The sequence below is a fragment of the Camelus bactrianus genome, chromosome 2, assembly GCF_048773025.1.
Source record: "Camelus bactrianus isolate YW-2024 breed Bactrian camel chromosome 2, ASM4877302v1, whole genome shotgun sequence".
Lineage (NCBI taxonomy): Eukaryota > Metazoa > Chordata > Mammalia > Artiodactyla > Camelidae > Camelus > Camelus bactrianus.
Window position 1 is genome coordinate 100,875,692 of NC_133540.1, and position 18,847 is coordinate 100,894,538.

The 18,847-nt window shown below is 41.0% G+C and overlaps 2 protein-coding genes across 10 annotated transcripts in view; one reads left to right on the forward strand and one right to left on the reverse strand.

Annotated features, from left to right (window-relative positions):
* Positions 1-8,389, reverse strand: part of SPATA18 (spermatogenesis associated 18) — a 43,891-nt gene extending 35,502 nt beyond the window's left edge. Inside the window, exons 1-3 of one of the 8 annotated variants that reach the window (XM_074348128.1) lie at positions 8,112-8,389; positions 7,952-7,989; positions 1-760 (exon numbers count right to left, since the gene is read on the reverse strand). In XM_074348128.1, coding sequence (XP_074204229.1) covers positions 1-87 — 87 coding nt within the window. In that variant the 5' untranslated portion in view covers positions 88-760; positions 7,952-7,989; positions 8,112-8,389. The other 7 variants (XM_074348135.1, XM_074348125.1, XM_074348120.1 and 4 more) reach the window with 7 other exon arrangements.
* SGCB (sarcoglycan beta) overlaps positions 8,389-18,847 on the forward strand; it is a 20,014-nt gene continuing 9,555 nt past the window's right edge. The window contains exons 1-2 of one of the 2 annotated variants that reach the window (XM_074348144.1): positions 8,389-8,652; positions 14,696-14,905. In XM_074348144.1, the coding sequence (XP_074204245.1) occupies positions 8,608-8,652; positions 14,696-14,905 (255 nt within the window). In that variant the 5' untranslated portion in view covers positions 8,389-8,607. The remainder of the gene's footprint in view (positions 8,653-14,695; positions 14,906-18,847) is intronic. The other variant, XM_074348148.1, reaches the window with a different exon arrangement.

Here is an 18,847-nt window from a genome sequence, read left to right on the forward strand (position 1 = left end):
ATTGTACTCCCTCAGCCAGCATTCCAGCTTGTCCTGCAGGGATCGTAACGATTCGTTGGAGACCAGTTTCCTCAGGTTATCCGCCATCGCTCGCTTTTCCGCTCCGCCCGGCTCTGGGAGATGGACTCGTGGAGGGGACAAAGGGGTGGCCTCCGCAGGACCGCGGGGCGATGTGGCGGGAAAGGTGTTATCTTCCTGAGGGGCTCAGAGCGTCGCTGGTGTTTCCATCCTCCCCCTGGGGTCGGACGGGGCAGGGTTCGGGAAGCCGGGGGGGAGGTGCCCTGGGCCACAGCGGCCACGCCTCATCCGCTGCCCCGCGCGGTCTCCGGGCTCCCCCGGGGCCGCCCCCAGCCCCCGCCATAAATACCCGGGCGATTATTAAACAAACTTTGACGTGAGCGGGCGGCTGCTAGGGACGCGCGCGGCCCGCATCCTGGCAACGACGGCGTAGCCGCCCAGCCCTCGCTGCGCCCTCCTCTCGCCTCCCGCCCAGCCGCCCTCCAGCCCTCCTGCTATCCCCGGGGTCCCCGGCACCTGCCAGCGCGCGCGATGCCGCCGTTCCTCCTGCTGCTGCTGTTCTTCGTCCTGCTGCTGCTCGTGCTGCTGCTGGTGGCGGAAAGCGAGGGTGCCCAACGCTGCTGAGACCACGGGCTGAGCCGGGGCTGGAACACGCTACCACCACAGATGGTGGCTCCCGGATCCTCTGATGGACTGAGACCCGCTGGCAGTGTGGAATGGGGGGCAGCCGGAGATTTCTTGTCTAGAAGAGCGGAGGGCGTTTCTCCCTGGAAGCTTTTGGTTAGGCTCTGAAGAAAGCACCTGTTTGGCTCCTTGATTCTCTCACTTCTCAAGCCTTGAATTCTTCATTTGTAACACCCAAGGTTTGGGGAGAGGGGGGTGCCCAGGTAAATAGACTTTAGTTCCAGGATGTTCACAAATTAAATCTCTCCGGGTTAAACACCATTTGGTCTATTTTTAGAATCATTAAGCACTCTAAAGTTTCGTTTAATTATGAATTCTCTAATTGAGACTTTGTGCAAGTTCAGACCTGGTTTGGCGCTATTTCAAAAGGGTGTATTGAGCCACAGTGAGAGTTTGAACTACTTAAGAAATGAAATCATTTTAACCATCATTAAGCACTTTAGAATCCTTATGCTGATTGCAAATCATCTTTATCTAGTCATTAAAACAGTAGGGGTGGAGCAGGGCCTCAGCTAGCTAGTCAGCTGGCTAGTTCAATTCAGTTCCATTTTTTTCAGGTATTTGAGAATGTGAACATTGCACATGTCCAACTACGGTAAAATTCAGAATTTTCACCGCCTTTTTTTCCCCTCTTAATTACAGTGGTTCTGTTGCCCTCTAATAAAAATGAAAGGCTTGTTTCTGGAGCCTATATTCCTAGTATTTTCTGTAGACTACAAAATAAGGACTATGAAAGTTCTCAACACAAGGAAAAAAAACTTGTTAACTATGTGTGGTGAGGGATGTTAATTACACCTATTGCGGGGATCATTTCACAGTATATAGAAATAGTGAATCATGTACATAATATTATGTTAATTATATCTTAACAAAAAATAAGTACTATAAAGAGGATATAACATATTATTTCATCATAGTACAGTAACAATGACTAAAGTTAAAAAAACACTAAATATTCATTAGAGACAGTTTTAAAAGAAAATATAAAGAAGAAGGAAGGGAATGGAAAAGAATCTCATAGATTTTTTAATTTGGAACTAATATTGCACATTTTAATAGGCAATTGAAATCTTTGAACAGTTCTATTATTCATAAAAACAAGTCAGAATATTTGCTTATGTCAGATTAAGGATTAAATTCTCTTTATTGCTGTGGGCATTTTAATTGACCTGTAATCCTTGTTTACATCATCTGTAAACAAGGGACAATAGTTCTTCACAGGATTATTAAGAGATTAAATAAGATCATTTATGTGAAGTACTTAGCACAGTACTTGGCATGTATTATAGTTAGGACTTCCTAAATGCTATAATCCCTATTACTACGAATGTAAATCACAGTATTATATTTACTAGAGAAAATGAGGTTGGAAACAATGTAAATCAACAATAGGGTAATGATTGAGCAAATCATTCAATGAAATGTTTCACAATAGAAATCTTGTTATTAAAGAATATCTAGTATCTAGAAATTCTTATTATATAACGTTAAGTGAAAAAAGCAGGACACTGAATTATATATATTGTGTTATGTTATACAATGTGAACCCAAGGCATGATTATGGATGATTTTAATTTGCTCCTTTATACTTTTCTGATTTTCCAAATTTCTACCATGAACACAAACTGCTTTTATGAAAACTCATTTAGAGACAAAATTAACCAAAAACTTTACTGCATTCAAAAAATGTTAGTCAAAATATCAATTTTTAAGCCAACTTAAAATAGAATACACTTTGACCAAATGTTCATATTACTAATTTAATAGACTTATAGGGTCTTAGGGTACAATGGGTCTTCAAAATCACTTTTTTTTTTGAAGAAACTTGTTTTTTAATCTATTTTTATATATACTGGCTAACATTTGCAAATCTCAAACTCCCAGATTTATCCCTTCCCACCCCCTTTCCCCAGTAACCATAAGGTTGTTCACTATGTCTGTGAGTCTATTTCTGTTTTGTAGATGACAAAATCACTTTAGAATATGCTACCAGATGTTATTTATCTCTGTGATATTCCAGCCCCACAACTAGATTTAAGACCCTTCAGGCCTGCAGTCATTTCATGCACCTCTTGGTTTCTGTAGAACTCTGGACCACAGTTGTCCATAGCAGGAACTGGGTATTTACTAATAACAAAGAAGCATAGCCCCCAAGGACTCAAAACAAAGGAAGTGTTTTACAAATGTATTCATTATTTATCCTCCCAAAGTTTCCAAAACGATCTGAGTTCACTTACAGTAAAAGATTTATAGAAAATATCATTGGTAGATTTAGAAAAAATTTTAATGGAAAAAGCAAATATGCCCCCAATTTAAACCTATGTACTAAGATTGAGCCTTACTTTACATTTATTTCTGGGTTTTGTGGCAGTCAAGGCAAAAAGGAAAAGTGATATGATTATTATTGATTTTAAAACTATATATACCAATTCTTAGAATAAAAATGCATTTTTCTGGTAACAATTCTAAAATATGTTCATCCTTTTCCAGAGAGTATAGAACAACACATCTGAAAGTGTCCTTAATAACACCTCCCCCCTTTTTTAGAAAATATAGAAACAATCTTGATGTGATTGTTCTTGCAGTCATCTTTGATCAATGCCAAGGGGGTAACACTAGAACATATGCCATCAAAGAGAGGGCCAAGCAACTGACACTTCATTTCTTAGCTCTCTGGTAGTGCAACTTGATATAAGCTAAGAACTTCCACACCTGTAGGAATAAGTGGGCATCCTCATAAGTGCCGTTTAATGACGATCTCCTCCTCAGAGCTTCTGATGAGTGCTGGGTAACAATCAGTTTAAGAGAGATCTAGACATTATTTACAATAGTCAAGACATGGAAGCAACCTAAATGTCCATCAACAGATGATTGGATAAAGAAGTTATGGTATGTGTATATATATTATATATGTATATATAAAATACACATATTTTGTATATATCATATATGTCACATATATATAATGGAATACTATCCAGCCATAAAAAAGAATGAAATAATGCCACTTGCAGCAACATGCATGGACATAGAGATTATCATACTAAGTGAAGTAAGCCAGAAAGAGAAAGATAAATACCACATATCAGTTATATGTAGAATATAAAAAAATGACACAAATGAATTTATTTACAAAATGGAAAAAGACTCACAGACACAAAAAATAAACTATGGTTACCAGGGGGAAAAAGAAAGGGGAAGGATAAATTGAGAGTTTGGGATTTGCAGATACTACTATATATAAAATAGATAAACAACAAGGTCCTACTGTCTAGCACAGGGAACTATATTTAATATCTTGTAGTCACTTATAATGAAAAAGAATACATATGTGTGTATAACTGAATACATGTGTGTGTATAACTGAAAGGAATACATACGCGCATGTGTATAACTGACTCACTATGTATGAACACAGCATTGTACATTGACTATACTTCACTTTAAAAAAAGAGACAGAACTAGAGCCTGTAGGGCCCACAGTCAATGCTGCTGATTAAAGAAGAATCCATATGCTTCAAATTACAAGCAGGTGTTCAACAAGGTTGGGATTCTACTTTAAAAGTATATATATATACACACGTGACAGTATCAAAGAAGTAAAGGTTCTATTTGGAGAATAGTAAGATGCGCTCATTTTTTTTCTATTCAATTACTCTAGGATATGATCAAGTAGGCAATTATTTGGGGAAAAATAAAGATTCGATCTTTCTTTCCGGCACACTATCAGGTGTCCCGGAGAAGCTGAAAGAATAAACTTGGAACTCTGATACTCTTGCTTTATTACACACTCTGCAAATTAGTGTTTTCCCATGAGTTTACATAAGTCCCTAATCGTTCTGAGCCACATTTTTTTCTATCTATATCATGAAAAACATGGACTAGATGAGCTCTAAGATTTCTTGCAGTTCTAATATTCTTTAATGCTGTTTTGCCTTTTTTTTTTTTTCTTAAAACATATTGGTTACGGTTCAGATTGAGCAAATCTTGCCCATTGTTTCATTCTTTTGGCTCAGTTCAATTCAGGTCGAGCCTTGATTCTGAGAGCGTTAGCCAATCAGCAAAGCTGAACATCTTTTTGGCATACAGTTTATTCTGCAGGCTGGCTGGAATAACTAATACACCTAACCTCCAGGAAACAGACAAGGGGATTCTCTACAGTTGCACTTTTAATACATTTAAACCCAGCTCAAATGGACAGAATCTTCCTGCCTGCCTCAGCCCCTCAGAGCTCATCACTCTCTTCTCTCTCTAACTTTAGGCACATGGCTCATGTTGCAATTGTCATACTGTGTTACACTTACTTGTGCACCTCCTATGTAAGCTTCTTAAAGAAAAGGGCAGAGATTTATTTAGCTTTATATCCTCAACACAGCAACTGGCACATTCTAGGCCCTCTGTAAAAGTTTGTTAAACTGAACTGTTAACAGAAAGAGAAAGAAGTGAAAGGAAGGAAAAAAAGGTAGGAAGGAAGCAAGGAAGGAAAGAAGGAAGGAGATGACTGGCTGCTTGGTGTCTGATGTCATAATCCCACTGAGGTAGAAGTAAGCAAATTTATTAGCCCATTGGTTGTTCTTAGGGCATCATAATTCAACCACCCAGCCAGGAGCCATTTGTTCTAGAGAAGTGTAATGTATCAAATGTCTGGATAGAATAGACTTTCTGAAAGTCCCTAATTTTGTCCGCTCTGAATTTTACCTACATCAGTCACCTGGAGAGATTTTTAATTTGGGATTTTAAGAAGCCAACAAAAGATGAACCAAATCCACTCAGAGTGAGAGCAGTGTGTGTAGTTTCACACTACACTGAACATAAATATATGCAAGAAGCCACAAGGATGAACAGTGGAATCCTATGTGGAATTCTATGATAATTTCCAGTGCTTGCTCACTAGGGACAGTTGCAGGCTCTTAGCCAGTGTGGCCAAAGGCATAATCTGTTCTGTTCTGGCCAGGAGGCTTTTTCAGGCGCCCTGATCCTCTTGGGTGTGTGCCATGCTATTCTCGTCCTACAGCTGTCTACATTAGAACCTTACTCCTTTCGTTTAGGGCCTGTATTACTATTTGAAGAAAATTGTTTAGCCTTCGCTGACCCACCTGCATGAAGCTTACTCTAAATCTCATTTTTATTGGTGGTGTTGCCAAGGCACTTTGTCTCCACTCATAGGTAGAAAACACTAATTTGTCCATTTACTCAGTGTTCTGTACCCTGAGTGCTGGTTTTCATTTTATCAGCTTCATTTGGCCCTTTGTCTTCTCTGCCACACTGGAAAGGAAAAGGTTTTTTTAATCATCCGTTGGAGAACTAATTGGTAGGGACCTGAGCTGATGACAGTTCCCCCCAATGGACAGAAGCAGAGATGCTGTATTCTATGCGATACCAATAAGAGTTCCCTGCTCAGTGCGACAGTTTAGAATTTTTCTGTAAATTTATTTCATGCCCACAATTGATTAACGTACAAAAATAAGAGGAAAATTTTAATATATCATAACTATCACATTATCATGTAAATAAACTACTATAGAACATTGGTAGCAAATACAGATTAGAAGGGGGGGGGAATGTAGACTTAGTGTGACTTTTGAGGGCTACCAGATACTCCTTCTATCTCAACTCAGGTTTCCATCATTATAGTTAGTTCAAAAAAGAAGGCACCTTGACCTCAATCTTTTCAGCTTTGCTCGCTAGACACATGGTAAATACTTGGCTCTGTGAAAATGGTCATTGAAGGGGTGAGTTTAGGACACATTAAGTTGATGCAAGGTTGCAGTGGGTATGATCTACATTGTAAGATACCGGTAAACACCCCCAGGAGAGGGATATGAGCATGAGAACATCTTCTAGGATGAAGGATGTTGAAATAGATCTTTTCAGCACATCTGATAAACATTTACTGAATTTCTAGTGTGACAGAAACATCTGCCTTAATCATAAGTCAAAATTAGACTCAGTCCGTTCTCCCTAGCATCTCACAATTTTCCAGAGAGAGAGACACAGCTGTAGTTCAATATGACAAGTTAAACGGGGTAAATATAAAATTTTACGGTAACCCTGATCCTTCCTCTACCTCATCCTTGACACCCCTGAAGAAAGGATCGGGGAAGCTATAGAAGAAAGTGACATTTAAAGCCAGTTCTGGAAGGATGGAGAGGATATCTCCAGGAAGAGAAGCGGTAATATTTTTTCAGACAGCCAGAAGGACATAACTGTTATCAGGTATCTCACCACCTAAATGGGAGAGAGGCTGGCAAGATCAAGACAGGTCTACTGGTCTTAGAAGCTGGGCAGATTTCTAAGACATTAAGTGCCATTACTGTGTTAGGCATTGGAGATAAAAGGATGAGTAAGATGTGGGCCTTCCAGATAGAGTTCCCCATTTTTTAGATGAAGTCAGGCAGGAAAACAAAATAAAATACAATGCAATCTGAAGTGCATGCAAGAAAAGACCGGGAGCAGAGATAAGGGACGGATCAGCTAAAACTGCTTATACACCTGGGAAGGATTTAAAGAGAATGTGACATTTGAATGGATTTTTGGAGGGTGAATAAAAGCATGCTTGCCAGAGAAAAAGAGAAGGATTTTCCAAGCAGAGGGGAAAGAGGCAAAGTCTGGGGAGTAAGAACTACAAGACAAGAACTGGAGACAGGAACTAAGCATCAGTCAAAAGCCCGGTTATCTGAATGGATAATTGGGACCACAGCCAGACTATTAACAGAGACTTATACTGACTCCCAAAGCATCGGGCTATAACTCACAGTCTTCCCAGCTAAGATGAGATTTGTCCTGAAGACCCAGGCAGGAGTGAGACTAGAGATGGGAGTCAAGTTGTTTCAGCATTGGGAAAGAGGATATGCAGAGACTGATGACCAGCAAGGTTCTGACATTAGCTAAAATCAGAGGAGAGAAGAGAAAAGATTGTGAGCGCCTTACCACATGAGAGTGTCTAACTTAAACTTCACGACAGTCCTCTGATGTAAAGTAGGCAGGGCAGAGAAATAACGGCTCCAGTCATCAGAATAGCAAAACTGATCTGGTTCCCAGAGAAAGGAAAATTTGGCCAGCAAGTCTCTTTGATGGTTCCTGCTGAGTTGGGCAGCCCAGAGCCCAGAGGTGCTTAGAAGTGGTTTCAGCTACCTGAGAAACAGCTCTTGTACCCTTGTTGCCGCGGCGTTCACAGCATTTTTTTTTTAAACTAAGGATTATTGGATTCTATTGAGGGCAGGGAAAGAGGAATGTGTACTCTAGTTACCTGTATATCTGAGTGGCTTCCAGATGTGCAGTAAATATCTGTTAAAGCAGGTTCCCCAGGAGATAAAGCCACACTATTTCCAATAAAAAATGAAAAACCCACCCCAATACCACAGAAAAAGCATCCGACTTCATAGTCCCTGTAAAGATAAGAAGCATACCTTAAGTGACTGTATGTCCTCCTTAAGGAGGCTCGGTTTTCAAGATTTTAGCTGCCTAAAATCAAAAACTTGTTAACTTCTGTCCACATTGTCACCACCTCCCTCCTCGTCCACGTGTACTCTCTAAAACACCCCCTTCCCACCCTAGCCAGGGAGACCCCGGCACGTGAAGCAACGAGGACTCGGGACGGCACCAGCCCCTCGTGGCGGGGAGTGGAGGAGGGGACGGAGAGGCGTCCTCCGTATTTTAAGGGCGCCCTTTTCGAAGAATCTAGAGGCGGCCCGAGGTCGTGTGGAATCCCAGGGCGCAGAGGGCAGCGGAGCGGGCACCGGCGGCGCGCGGGCTCGGACCCTCCCCGCCAGGGGCTGGGCTGTGCGGGGTGCGGCGCGGCGAGCCGCGGGCCCCGCTCCCGCCCCTCCAGGGCGCAGGCGCAGGCGCGCGGGGTGCGGCCGCGGCGGGGAGGGCGGTGGCGGCGGCGGCGGCGGGCGCGGGAAGATGGCGGCAGCGGCGGCGGCGGCGGCGGCTGCGGCGGCCGAGCAGGTCTGTGAGCCCCACTGCGGCCGGGCACTGGAGGGTCGGGGAGGACGGGGTCCTGCCGGTGGGGCCCGCCGTACGGCCGGCGGGCGGGGACCGGGGCGCGAGGGCGGGCCGGGGCCGAGCTCCGCGGGGCGTGGCGGGGCGGGAGGAGCTGTCCGCCGCCCGGGATGCTGGCAAAGGCCGGGCGGGACCCCGGGCAGGGGCTTTGGGGAGGGGGAGGGGGAGCGGGCCGCGGCCCTCGGTCTGGCCTGGCTGTCCCTCGGCGGGTGAGGAGGGGTCGCTGTCCTGCGGGACCGGGAGGCGGCGGTGGCAGCCCGGAGCCTGCGTCAGAACGTGCCGGGGACATGCCCTGCTCCGTGGCCAGCGAAGATGCGAGTAAAAATAACCTCAACCCCGGAGCCGCGAGCCTCCCCTGACATGGGCCAAGAAATTGTCAGCTGTTGCCTGGGTGTCAGCTTGCGGCCACTTCTTGTTTCTGCCATCCCCAAATGCAGACATCCAGGTTTCTCCTCCTGCTTTGGCTTTTGGAGACTTAGTCACCAAGACTAAGACTATATAACTGTCTCCTATCCAGTTGGTTTAAAATCATTTTTTTTAAATGCTTTATCAAGTATTTCCTGATCTGCATTGGAAACTTGTAACTTAGAATAGTTTAAAAGGCTGTTTTCTTCCAAAAAGCAAGCCATATATATATATGCATACATATACTTTACACACACATATATATACCTATAGTTACTAGAGTGATTTGTTATAATAAAAATTATTTTAATAGTCACTTTCTCTTAACTGTTATTCCCCCCCCCCAAAAAAAAGAAAAAACGTGGTGTAACAGTTTCTTTGAAAAAGTCTCATTCTTCAGCATTGTTGAAAAAGTAAATAAGAGTTAAGCTGCCAACATTCTGTTTCCAGAAAATCTTTTCTGGAACGATTTCCTTAAGTAAATAACTGCTTTTAGAGACCTAGTAGATAGATATCACTGGAATAGTCATTCTAAGGGATGTAAGAAATAGAAGGCATGACATCTGCCTTCAAAGCTTAAAGTCAAACTGCCACATGCAGACAAATCAGCTAAAGACAGTAGGCATGCTGCAGATCCTAACAATAAAATAAAATCTAAAGGGAGGAGTGAAATTGAAAGGAGACAATGTTTCTTGCAGTTGTTGAGATTAAAATTGTCCATTGTTTTTTTTTTTTTTCATCTCCATCACCTATTGATTCTCTTGAGGTTCCACTGAGCTATTCTTGCTTTATACATAGACTGGGTAATCTGATCCATCCCTCAATCTCCACTTCAGAGTTAGGCATTTATGTCCCCAGCCTGAACTTAACTAAATTTTCCACAAGCATCCCAAACTCAGAAATGTTCAAAACCGGATTGCGTCATATTCACCATTAAAAGGGCTACAACCATCCATTCACTTGGTTAACCTCACCACAAATTTAGGAGTAGGGCCAGCTTAAGGGAGCTCAGAAGGGACATGCGTTTCGTTTAATGCTCTGTTGTACCAGACCTGATATTTGAACAAAGAGCCCCACATTTTCTTTTTTGCTACAGATCCCACGAAGTATGTAGCAGGTCCTACTTGGGAGTCATCTTAGATCCCCCTGTGTCACACTCACCTCCAGTCAATCACGAGGTCCTGTCAGTTCAACCACTTAAGGCCTCTCCCCGATCTTCATCTGCACTCCAAAGCTCAGTCAAGCCCTCATTTGGACTGTTAGGATCACCTGCTGTTGATATCTTCATCTCTAAACTCTTCTAGTCCTTTTCATCTCTTTATGGTTTGACTTTGCTATAATGCAAATCTGATTGTATCACTAACCTATTTTAAATCTTCAGTAGTTCTCCATTGCCTTCAGCATAAAGTCCATCCTTCTTGACGTAGTCCTTATGTCCACTCATTTACTGGCCCCTAACCACATTTCTCACTTCAGTTTTTGCCCCATTTCTATACTCATCCTCCTCACCATCCACATAAAACTACCAAAATTAGTCCACACAGAGATGACTTGTGCTCAGAGTTAACATGCCATTCCCTCTGCCTGGAATGCCTTTCTCTGCACTTTACTTGGCTAATTCCTACTTATCCCTCAAGATTCAACTGAAACCTCAACTTTTCTTAAAAACCTTCATCTGGTGCCTCTGCTGACTGAGTAGAGTGGCATTCCTCTTAGGCACTCTTTCATTACTGTATGCATTGTTCTACTACAGCACTTAGCATGTCGAACTGCAGTTGTTAGTGACCCTGTCTTCCTGCTCTCCTGGCCTGTAATTAAGTTCGTTGAGGGTAGGTGCTATGTCGTGCTCATCTTGGTAGTCTGCGGTATTTGGCATTTAGTATTGCCTCAATAAATGATAACTGCATCAAGTTAAATATAGTCATGTACATGAATTGGCAGGCAAGAGTAGAATTCGTCTGAGGTCTCTTTTATGTAGGCTTACATGTGAACTTTGGGTTAAGACTTTTAAAATGCCTATCTGTAAGCACTGTCATAAGCACATAGTGTGTCTAAAAATTAAAGCACACTTCCTTTAAGGTATTTTACTGCCTTTGGCCAAAAAACTATCAAAGAGTTGCATATTCAACTCTAACATATCTGCAGTGTCAATGCACCCTCTTAGATTTGTGCCTCATGCAGATACACAACTTGCACAGCTGTATTCAGTAACCTGTTTTGTGATAAAAATCTGTTGAGTAGGTTGAATTATCTTCTATGGAGCCTTTCTTACTGCCTTCTGGAGTTTAAACATTTTTATCTGCCAACCTACTCACAATTACTCCTATCTTTTTCCATTTTCCGTAAGCCCTCAACCAGCCTGTCATCCCTGCAACCATGATAAGATTCCAATTCCCCTCTGCACTCATTCTTGGCAGATGACCTTGCCTTTTACATCCCCAGCAAAAAGAATGTTTTCTCTTCTTGATGTGAACTGTTTCAGTGAAGACTGTTCACTTTAAGACTATCTTTTCTCCTGTACCTTGTATCACTCTCTTTCCTGCCTCTTAAAGGGCCTTGTTTCCCTCATTATCCTGCCCAACCCTGAGATATTGATCTTTGCCCCCCTTGGCATCTTTCCTCTGCCATAAAACATCCAAGTCTTTCCCCGGTTTGGTGGGGACAGGGGGAAAGGAGAGAGAATTACTAACAACAACAACAAAACGCACAGTTTTCCTCTGACAGTACGTCATTCTCTAGCTACAGTCATCTCTCTTTCCAATTTTCTCCTTCTGGACTCAAAAATAAATATATACATGCTGGCATCTTTAGGGGACTATTTCCTTACCAATTTGCTACTCAGCTCATCTTTGAAAGTCACAGAGGCACTTCTTGACAAATCAAGTTCAGCAACACTGCACATTCTTAGTTTTCTTGCGTCATTCATTGTATTTCTAATTTTCCACTGTTTCTGCACATTTAAAGTTTTCCAGGACTGCATCTTTGGCTCTTTGTTCTCTTCCCTCTATACTGATTTTCACAGTAAACTGTGAACTGTCAAATCTGTGTCTCTAGTCCTGACTGATGTAATATCCCAGCCCATCCTTCCTGTTGCCTTTGAGGCACGTGGTTGTTTCTCATTCAGCTCAAATGCAGCATGTGTAAAATCTTCTCCCTGCATCAGTCCCCGTGTTTGTGTAGTCACCATTCAGTAAACATGAGGGATTTTTTTGAACCTGGCTACAAATTCAGTTAACTCTTTTCTTGAAGTGTATTTTTAATCTCTCCTTTTTCATCCCACCTTAGTTTAAGCCCTCATTACCTCAAATCTCTGTTACTACGATATCCCCAACAGCCTGCTGGCTGGTGTTCTTCTTTCCCGTGTCTTCTACAAATGCCCACACATCAAGCATCCTGGAACATCTGTCATCCACGTTCAGAGACCTCTAGTGACTCCCAAATAAACAGATAAAAAGACTAGAATTGGCACCCAGCTGTCCAAAAACTTTCACTGCTTTTCCAACTTGATTCTCCCTACATTGCCAGATCTGACCCACCTACTCCTTTTGGTTTCCCCAACAACTCCAAGCCATACTGTCTCTTCTTCCATGAACTACAGAATATTGCATTGCTAATTATTTCATGTGCCCAAATCACATTTGTAATACCTAGAGGATAAGGATCTTTTCCTCTATTTCTTTTTCATTCCTATTTATAGTGTTAGTGTTTAAGCATAAAGTGCTGAATAAATGCCTATTTAATAGGAATTTCCTCAGAGCTCTAAAAAATATGGACGTTGGGCAGTATCCACTTCTACCCATTCCTTTTGTGTTCAAGATGTGCCATATTATTACCTAAAATGTTGCTCAACCATAGTCTAAATAGGAGGTTCTCAAACTTTTTGATCTCAGGTTCTCTTTGTACTCTTAAAAATTTCTGAGGATCCCAAAGAGTTTTTGTTTATGTGGGTTATATCCATTGATATTTACCATGTTAGGAGTTAAAACTGAGAAATTTTTTAAACATGGGAATACACAAGCACACATTCTATTAGCTGTTAGAACAGTGATGTTATCACATATAGTCCTGTAGCCTCTGGAAGCTCCACTGTATAGTTGACTCTTGAATAGCCCCAGGGTTAGAGGTGCCGAACCACCATGCAGTCGAAAATCCACATATAACTTTTAACTACTGATAGCCTGCTGTCAACCGGAAGCCTTACCACATATTTTAGACAATATATGTGTTATATACTGTATTCTTACAATAAAGTAAACTAGAGAAAAGAAGATGTTACTAAGAAAATCAAGGAAAAGTACTGCATTGTATTACGTAAGTTTACTTTGTTTACAAGATGAATTGTCTGTTAGTACCTACATCAATATTGTCTTATACAAGACACAGTAGATGTTATATATGTTACTAACACTAGTCATCAAAAATGAAAAGATAATAGGAAAAAGAAGTTCATATTTAATTACAGGTATTCATGCATTGATAACAGAGAAGCAGCAATAGGATTGCTTTATGGTAGCCTAGTGTAATCAATACCATTGCTTCCCAGTAGCCTAGCCTATACACTAGTGAATGAATCATTACAAAAACTTCATTACAGTCATGTTCATGATACAGTATTGGAAACGCTGCATTTTTTAAAATCACTTGCCAGTGATGATAGGCTGACATGTAGTTTCTCCAGTTACCAGAGAGAGGCATACTGTACGGTAATGTGTCTCTGTGAAAGCAAAGTTATAAAACAGTAAGAAAATGAACATATTACTAATTTTATATTAAATGTCACTCACCTTATGCCTATGTAAGGATAGCTAATACCTGCATATATTTTATGCATTCATATCATACCTAAGTTTTTCTTAATTTTTTCAATATTTCTAGGCTATGCAGATCATCTGCAAGTTTTTTCAAATTGCATATCTCCCAGAAGTTTTCCAATCTATTTATTGGGAAAAACCCAAGTAAAAGTGGACCTGCACAGTTCAAACCTGTATTGTAAAAGGGTCAATTGTACATTCATGAAATGAGAATAAAAAAGGAAAGTAACATTTTAGTGTTATTTTGAAAATAGTTTTCATCCTCCAGACACCTGAAAGGGTTTGAGAACCCCTCCAGGGCTCCCCAGCCCGTACGTTGAAAACTGCTGGTCTAGGATAACATTAGCTTTAGTCAATTGGAGTGATGAATAACAAAATGTGTCAGCCTTTCTGAATTCTTTTCATGTAATGAGAAAGTATGTGTAATTAAACAAATCACTAGTAAAAACAAGATGACCTACTGTAGAATGTTTGTGTCAACTCTTCCTCCAAATGAGCTAGCTGTTCACTTCACTGACAGTAAGACTGTTCAAAGCAGACAGTGGAAATAGGTTATCAAATAGTCATACTGAAGGTTCTTCTCCACCACCCTTCTCAGCACAGTAATGTCCTTACTCGGAGGCTGCAGCTCATCGTGACTTGACCTAAGGTTTATTAGTGGAAATATATCACTAACCAATTTAGCTCTCTTTGGTTATCAATTTGTAATTAATAAGTAAATCCATCAAAAAGAGAGGGTGTGGCTCTTCCATTGTGTTGTATTTTGTTTTTAGCAAAGTTCCAATGGTCCTGTAAAGAAGTCCATGCGTGAGAAGGCTGTTGAGAGAAGGAACGTCAATAAAGAGCACAATAGTAACTTTAAAGCTGGATATATTCCAATTGATGAGGATCGCCTGCATAAAACCGGACTGAGAGGGAGAAAGGGCAATTTAGCCATCTGTGTAATTATCCTTCTGTTTATCCTGGCTGTCATCAATTTAATTGTGAGTATATAGTACAGAATATTCTTTTCTTAATTACCATGGGGAATTTTTCATCTTTTTTTTTAGTGAAATCATGGACTCTGTTTCTATAATTTCTTTTGGGACCCTGTTTATGCTTTTCTATGCAGACAAACCTTGTTTTATTGCACTTAGCTTTATTACATTCTGCAGATACTGCTTTTTCTTTCTTTTTTTTTTTTTTTACAAATTGAAGGTCTGTGGCAACCCTGCTGCATTGAGCAAGTCTGTTGGCGCCATTTTTCCAACAGCATTTGCTCACTTTGGTCTCCATGTTACAGTTTGGTAATTCTCACAATATTTCAAATTTTTTCATTATTGTTATATTTGTTATTGTGATCTTGGATCAGTGATCTTGACTGTTACTATTGTAATTGTTTTTGGTTGCCACTAACCACGCCCATATGAGATGAGCAAACTTGATGGATAAATGTATGTTCTGACTGCTCCACCAACTGGCCATTCCCATTACTTTCCCTCTCCTTGGGCCTCCCTATTCCCTGAGACACGACAATACTGAAATTAGACCAGTTAATAACCCTGCAATGGCCTCTGCGTGTTCGAGTGAAAGGAGGAGTTGCAGGTGTCTCACTTTAAATCAAAAACTAAAAACGATTAAGCTTAGTGAGGAAGGCATGTGAAAGGTGACAGGCTGAAACCCAGGCCTCTTACACCAAACGTTTAGCTAAGCTGTGAATGCAAAGGCAACATTCTTAATGGAAGTTAAAAGTACTACTCAAGGGAATAAATGAATGACAGGAAAGCAAATCAGCCTTATTGCTGGTATGGAGAAAGTTTTAGTGGTCTGGGTAGATCAAACCAGCTACAACAATCCCTTAAGTCAAAACCTGATCCAGAGCAAGGCCCTTCCTCTCTTTAATTCTATGAAGGCTGAGAGAGATGGGGAAGCTGCAGAAATTTGAAGCTAACAGAGGTTGGTTCCTGAGGTTTAAGAAAAAAAAAAGACCATCACCATAACATAAAAGTGCCAGGAGAAGCAGCACATGCTGATGTAGAAGCTGCAGCAAGTTATCCAGACCTAGCTGAGATCATCAGTAAGGTGTCTTCACTAAACTACAGATTTTCAGTGCAGCCAAAACAGCTTTATATTAGAAGAAGATGCCATCTAGGACTTTCATAGGTAGAGAGGAGAAGTCAATGCCTGGCTTCAAAGCTTCAGAGGACAGGTGGACTCTTGTTAGGGGCAAGTGCAGTTGGTGACTTTAAGTTGAATCCAGTGCCCATTTACCGTTTAGAAAATCCTAAGGCCCTTAAGAATTATGCTAAGTCTACTCTGTCTGTGCTGTCTATAAATATACCAGCAAAGTCTGGATGATAGCATTTCTGTTTACAACATTGTTTATTTTAAACCTACTACTCAGAAAAAAAAATTTCTTTCAAAATATTATTGCTCATTGACAATGCATTGGTGACCCAAGAGCTCTGATGGAGATGTACAGTGAGATTAGTGTTTTCATGCGTGCTCACACAACATCATTCTGCAGCCCGTAGATCAAGGAATCATTTCAACTTTCGGGTCTTATTAGTTAAGAAATACATTGTGTAAGGCTACAGCTGCTAGAGATAGTGGATCTGGGATAGTGGATCTGATGGATCTGAGCAATCGAAAACCTTCTGGAAAGGATTCTCCATTCTGGATGCCATGAAGAACATGTGTGACTCATGGGAAGAGGTCAATATATCAATATTAACAAGAGTTTGAAAGGTTGATTGCAACCCTCAGATGACTTTGAGGGGTTCAAGACTTCAGTGGAGGAAGTAACGGCAGATGTGGGGGAAATAGCAAGAGAGGTAGAATTAGAAATTGAGCCTGAAGATGTGGCTAAAGTGCATCAATTTCATGATAAAACTTTAAAGGGTAAGGAGTTGCTTCTTACAGATGAGCAAAGAAAGTGATTTCTTGAGATGGAATCTACTCCTGGTGGAGATGCTGGGAAGACTATTGAAATGACAACAAAGGATTTAGACTATTATGTAAACTTAGTTAATAAAAAAGGATTTGAGAGAATTGATTCCAGTTTTAAAAGAAGTTCTACCATGGGTAAAATGCTATCAAACAGCATTGCATGCCACAGAGAAATTGTTCATGAAAAGAAGAGTCACTCGATGCTGCAAACTTCATTGTTTTATGTCTTACTGAATTTTAATGAACATTTTCCATATGAAAACCTAGTATGCTAATATTGCCATGTATTAGTTTTATTTAGAAAAATTGTTCACAGATTCTTTCCTCTAAAAGACTTAACTTTTAAAAGGGTAGAGTCACTCAATAGAAGAGACCTTTTTGCCAAGATGATTTTATTGCCTTCACCTCTCCTAAAAATATAATCCTTCCTGATTTCATTCAACTTTTCCCAAATTTACTCTTGACTCCTCCGCTCAACTTTAAAACTGTAAACCTTGGATGGCGGTAAAGGGTTATATATTGTAGTCTTAAATCTGTTGTCAAAGAGTGAAAGGATCTGGGGTAGACTGGTTTACACTAAGGTGCGAGGGCCTGGTGGGCTGCCTTTTCCAAAGACACTTGATTTCTTAAAGAAGAAGACATTTAATCCAAGGTTGTAACTACTGAGGGTTAAATCTGAGCCAGTCTGGCACTGTGGGTAGGTATTTTCAGAGAGTGACTATTGGTGTACCTAAGACTGAGTGTGAATGTGGATACAGCAATTCTAAAGTGATTCCACTTACTGTATTTTTTACTTCTAATACTCTCAAACCAGTCCTTTGAATTTTATGTACATCCAAAACATTTGTGTCTAATTCACTTAAATCAAAAAGAGCTGATATTGCAGATAACTTTACTAGGAGCCATGTTCTGAATTTATTTTATCGGAAAGTTATGGTTAAGATGGCAAAACGAAGACATTTTCATCCCCCTCCTCTCTAAAAACTCATCCTAAGGTGACAATGTCAAGAAACAGAAATATCTTGGAAGAAAGTTGGAGGCAACCAAAATCCTACACCATAATATATGCAGACAAAAAGGAGGAGGAGGAATGGCAAATAACTTACCAGGGAAGAGGAACTGCGTGTTGGGGAGGGGTTTGCAGGGTGCGTTGGTGGAAATGCCTTGCAGAATCCTGAAAAGCCTCAGGAACTGGAAGTACAAGTCCCTTGAAAAGCAGGAGTGAGTTGGGAACTGAGAACAGAGAGCTTGTTTGAAAAATCCGTGGAAGGAGCCTGAGATCCTCAGCCTCCCTCCCCTTCCAGCCAGCAGTCAGGCAGCTGGTAACCCCACACCAAACCAGAGGAAACTCCTTCTGGCTGAGGACGTTGCCCAGAGAGGTAGGGATGGGTTTCCACACTGAAAGCAGGAAGTCTGAATTCTGAATCCTGAACATTGAGGCCCCATTAGCCTCATCCTCCACCTCCAGCTCCCTGGCACCAGTCTTGTATCTTCTGGGCAAGAGATAAAATAGCCTTCTCGGCAGAAACTGAAGAACACAAAGACAAGACCTGAAGATATTGACAATTGACAGGTCCCCGTGAAAAAGCCACCTAATCTCCCCACTGTGAAGGCTGTCAGTCATAAGCCCCATTCCACACAGAACTTTCTATGGATTTTTTTATAACCACTCTGTTAAATATGAACATGGAGCCTCCAGGGATTAATAGATTTTTATGGAAAGCTCCCAGAATTGGGAAATGACTGAGACCAAAAATACCCAAACCATGGGGAAAGTGGGATTCAGGGAAATGGAGAAAACGCAGCAAATGACAGGAAACTTTAAAACAAACAAACACACACCAAAGTCAGTATCTTCAGAGAAGGAAGAGGATATTGCAGCCATTAAACAAGGATAGCATGCCATTAAAGAGGAACAATTAAAGAATATGGAAGAACTCATAGAAATACACACACATGGATGGATGGATGCATAGATACATAGATATTGGAAGATA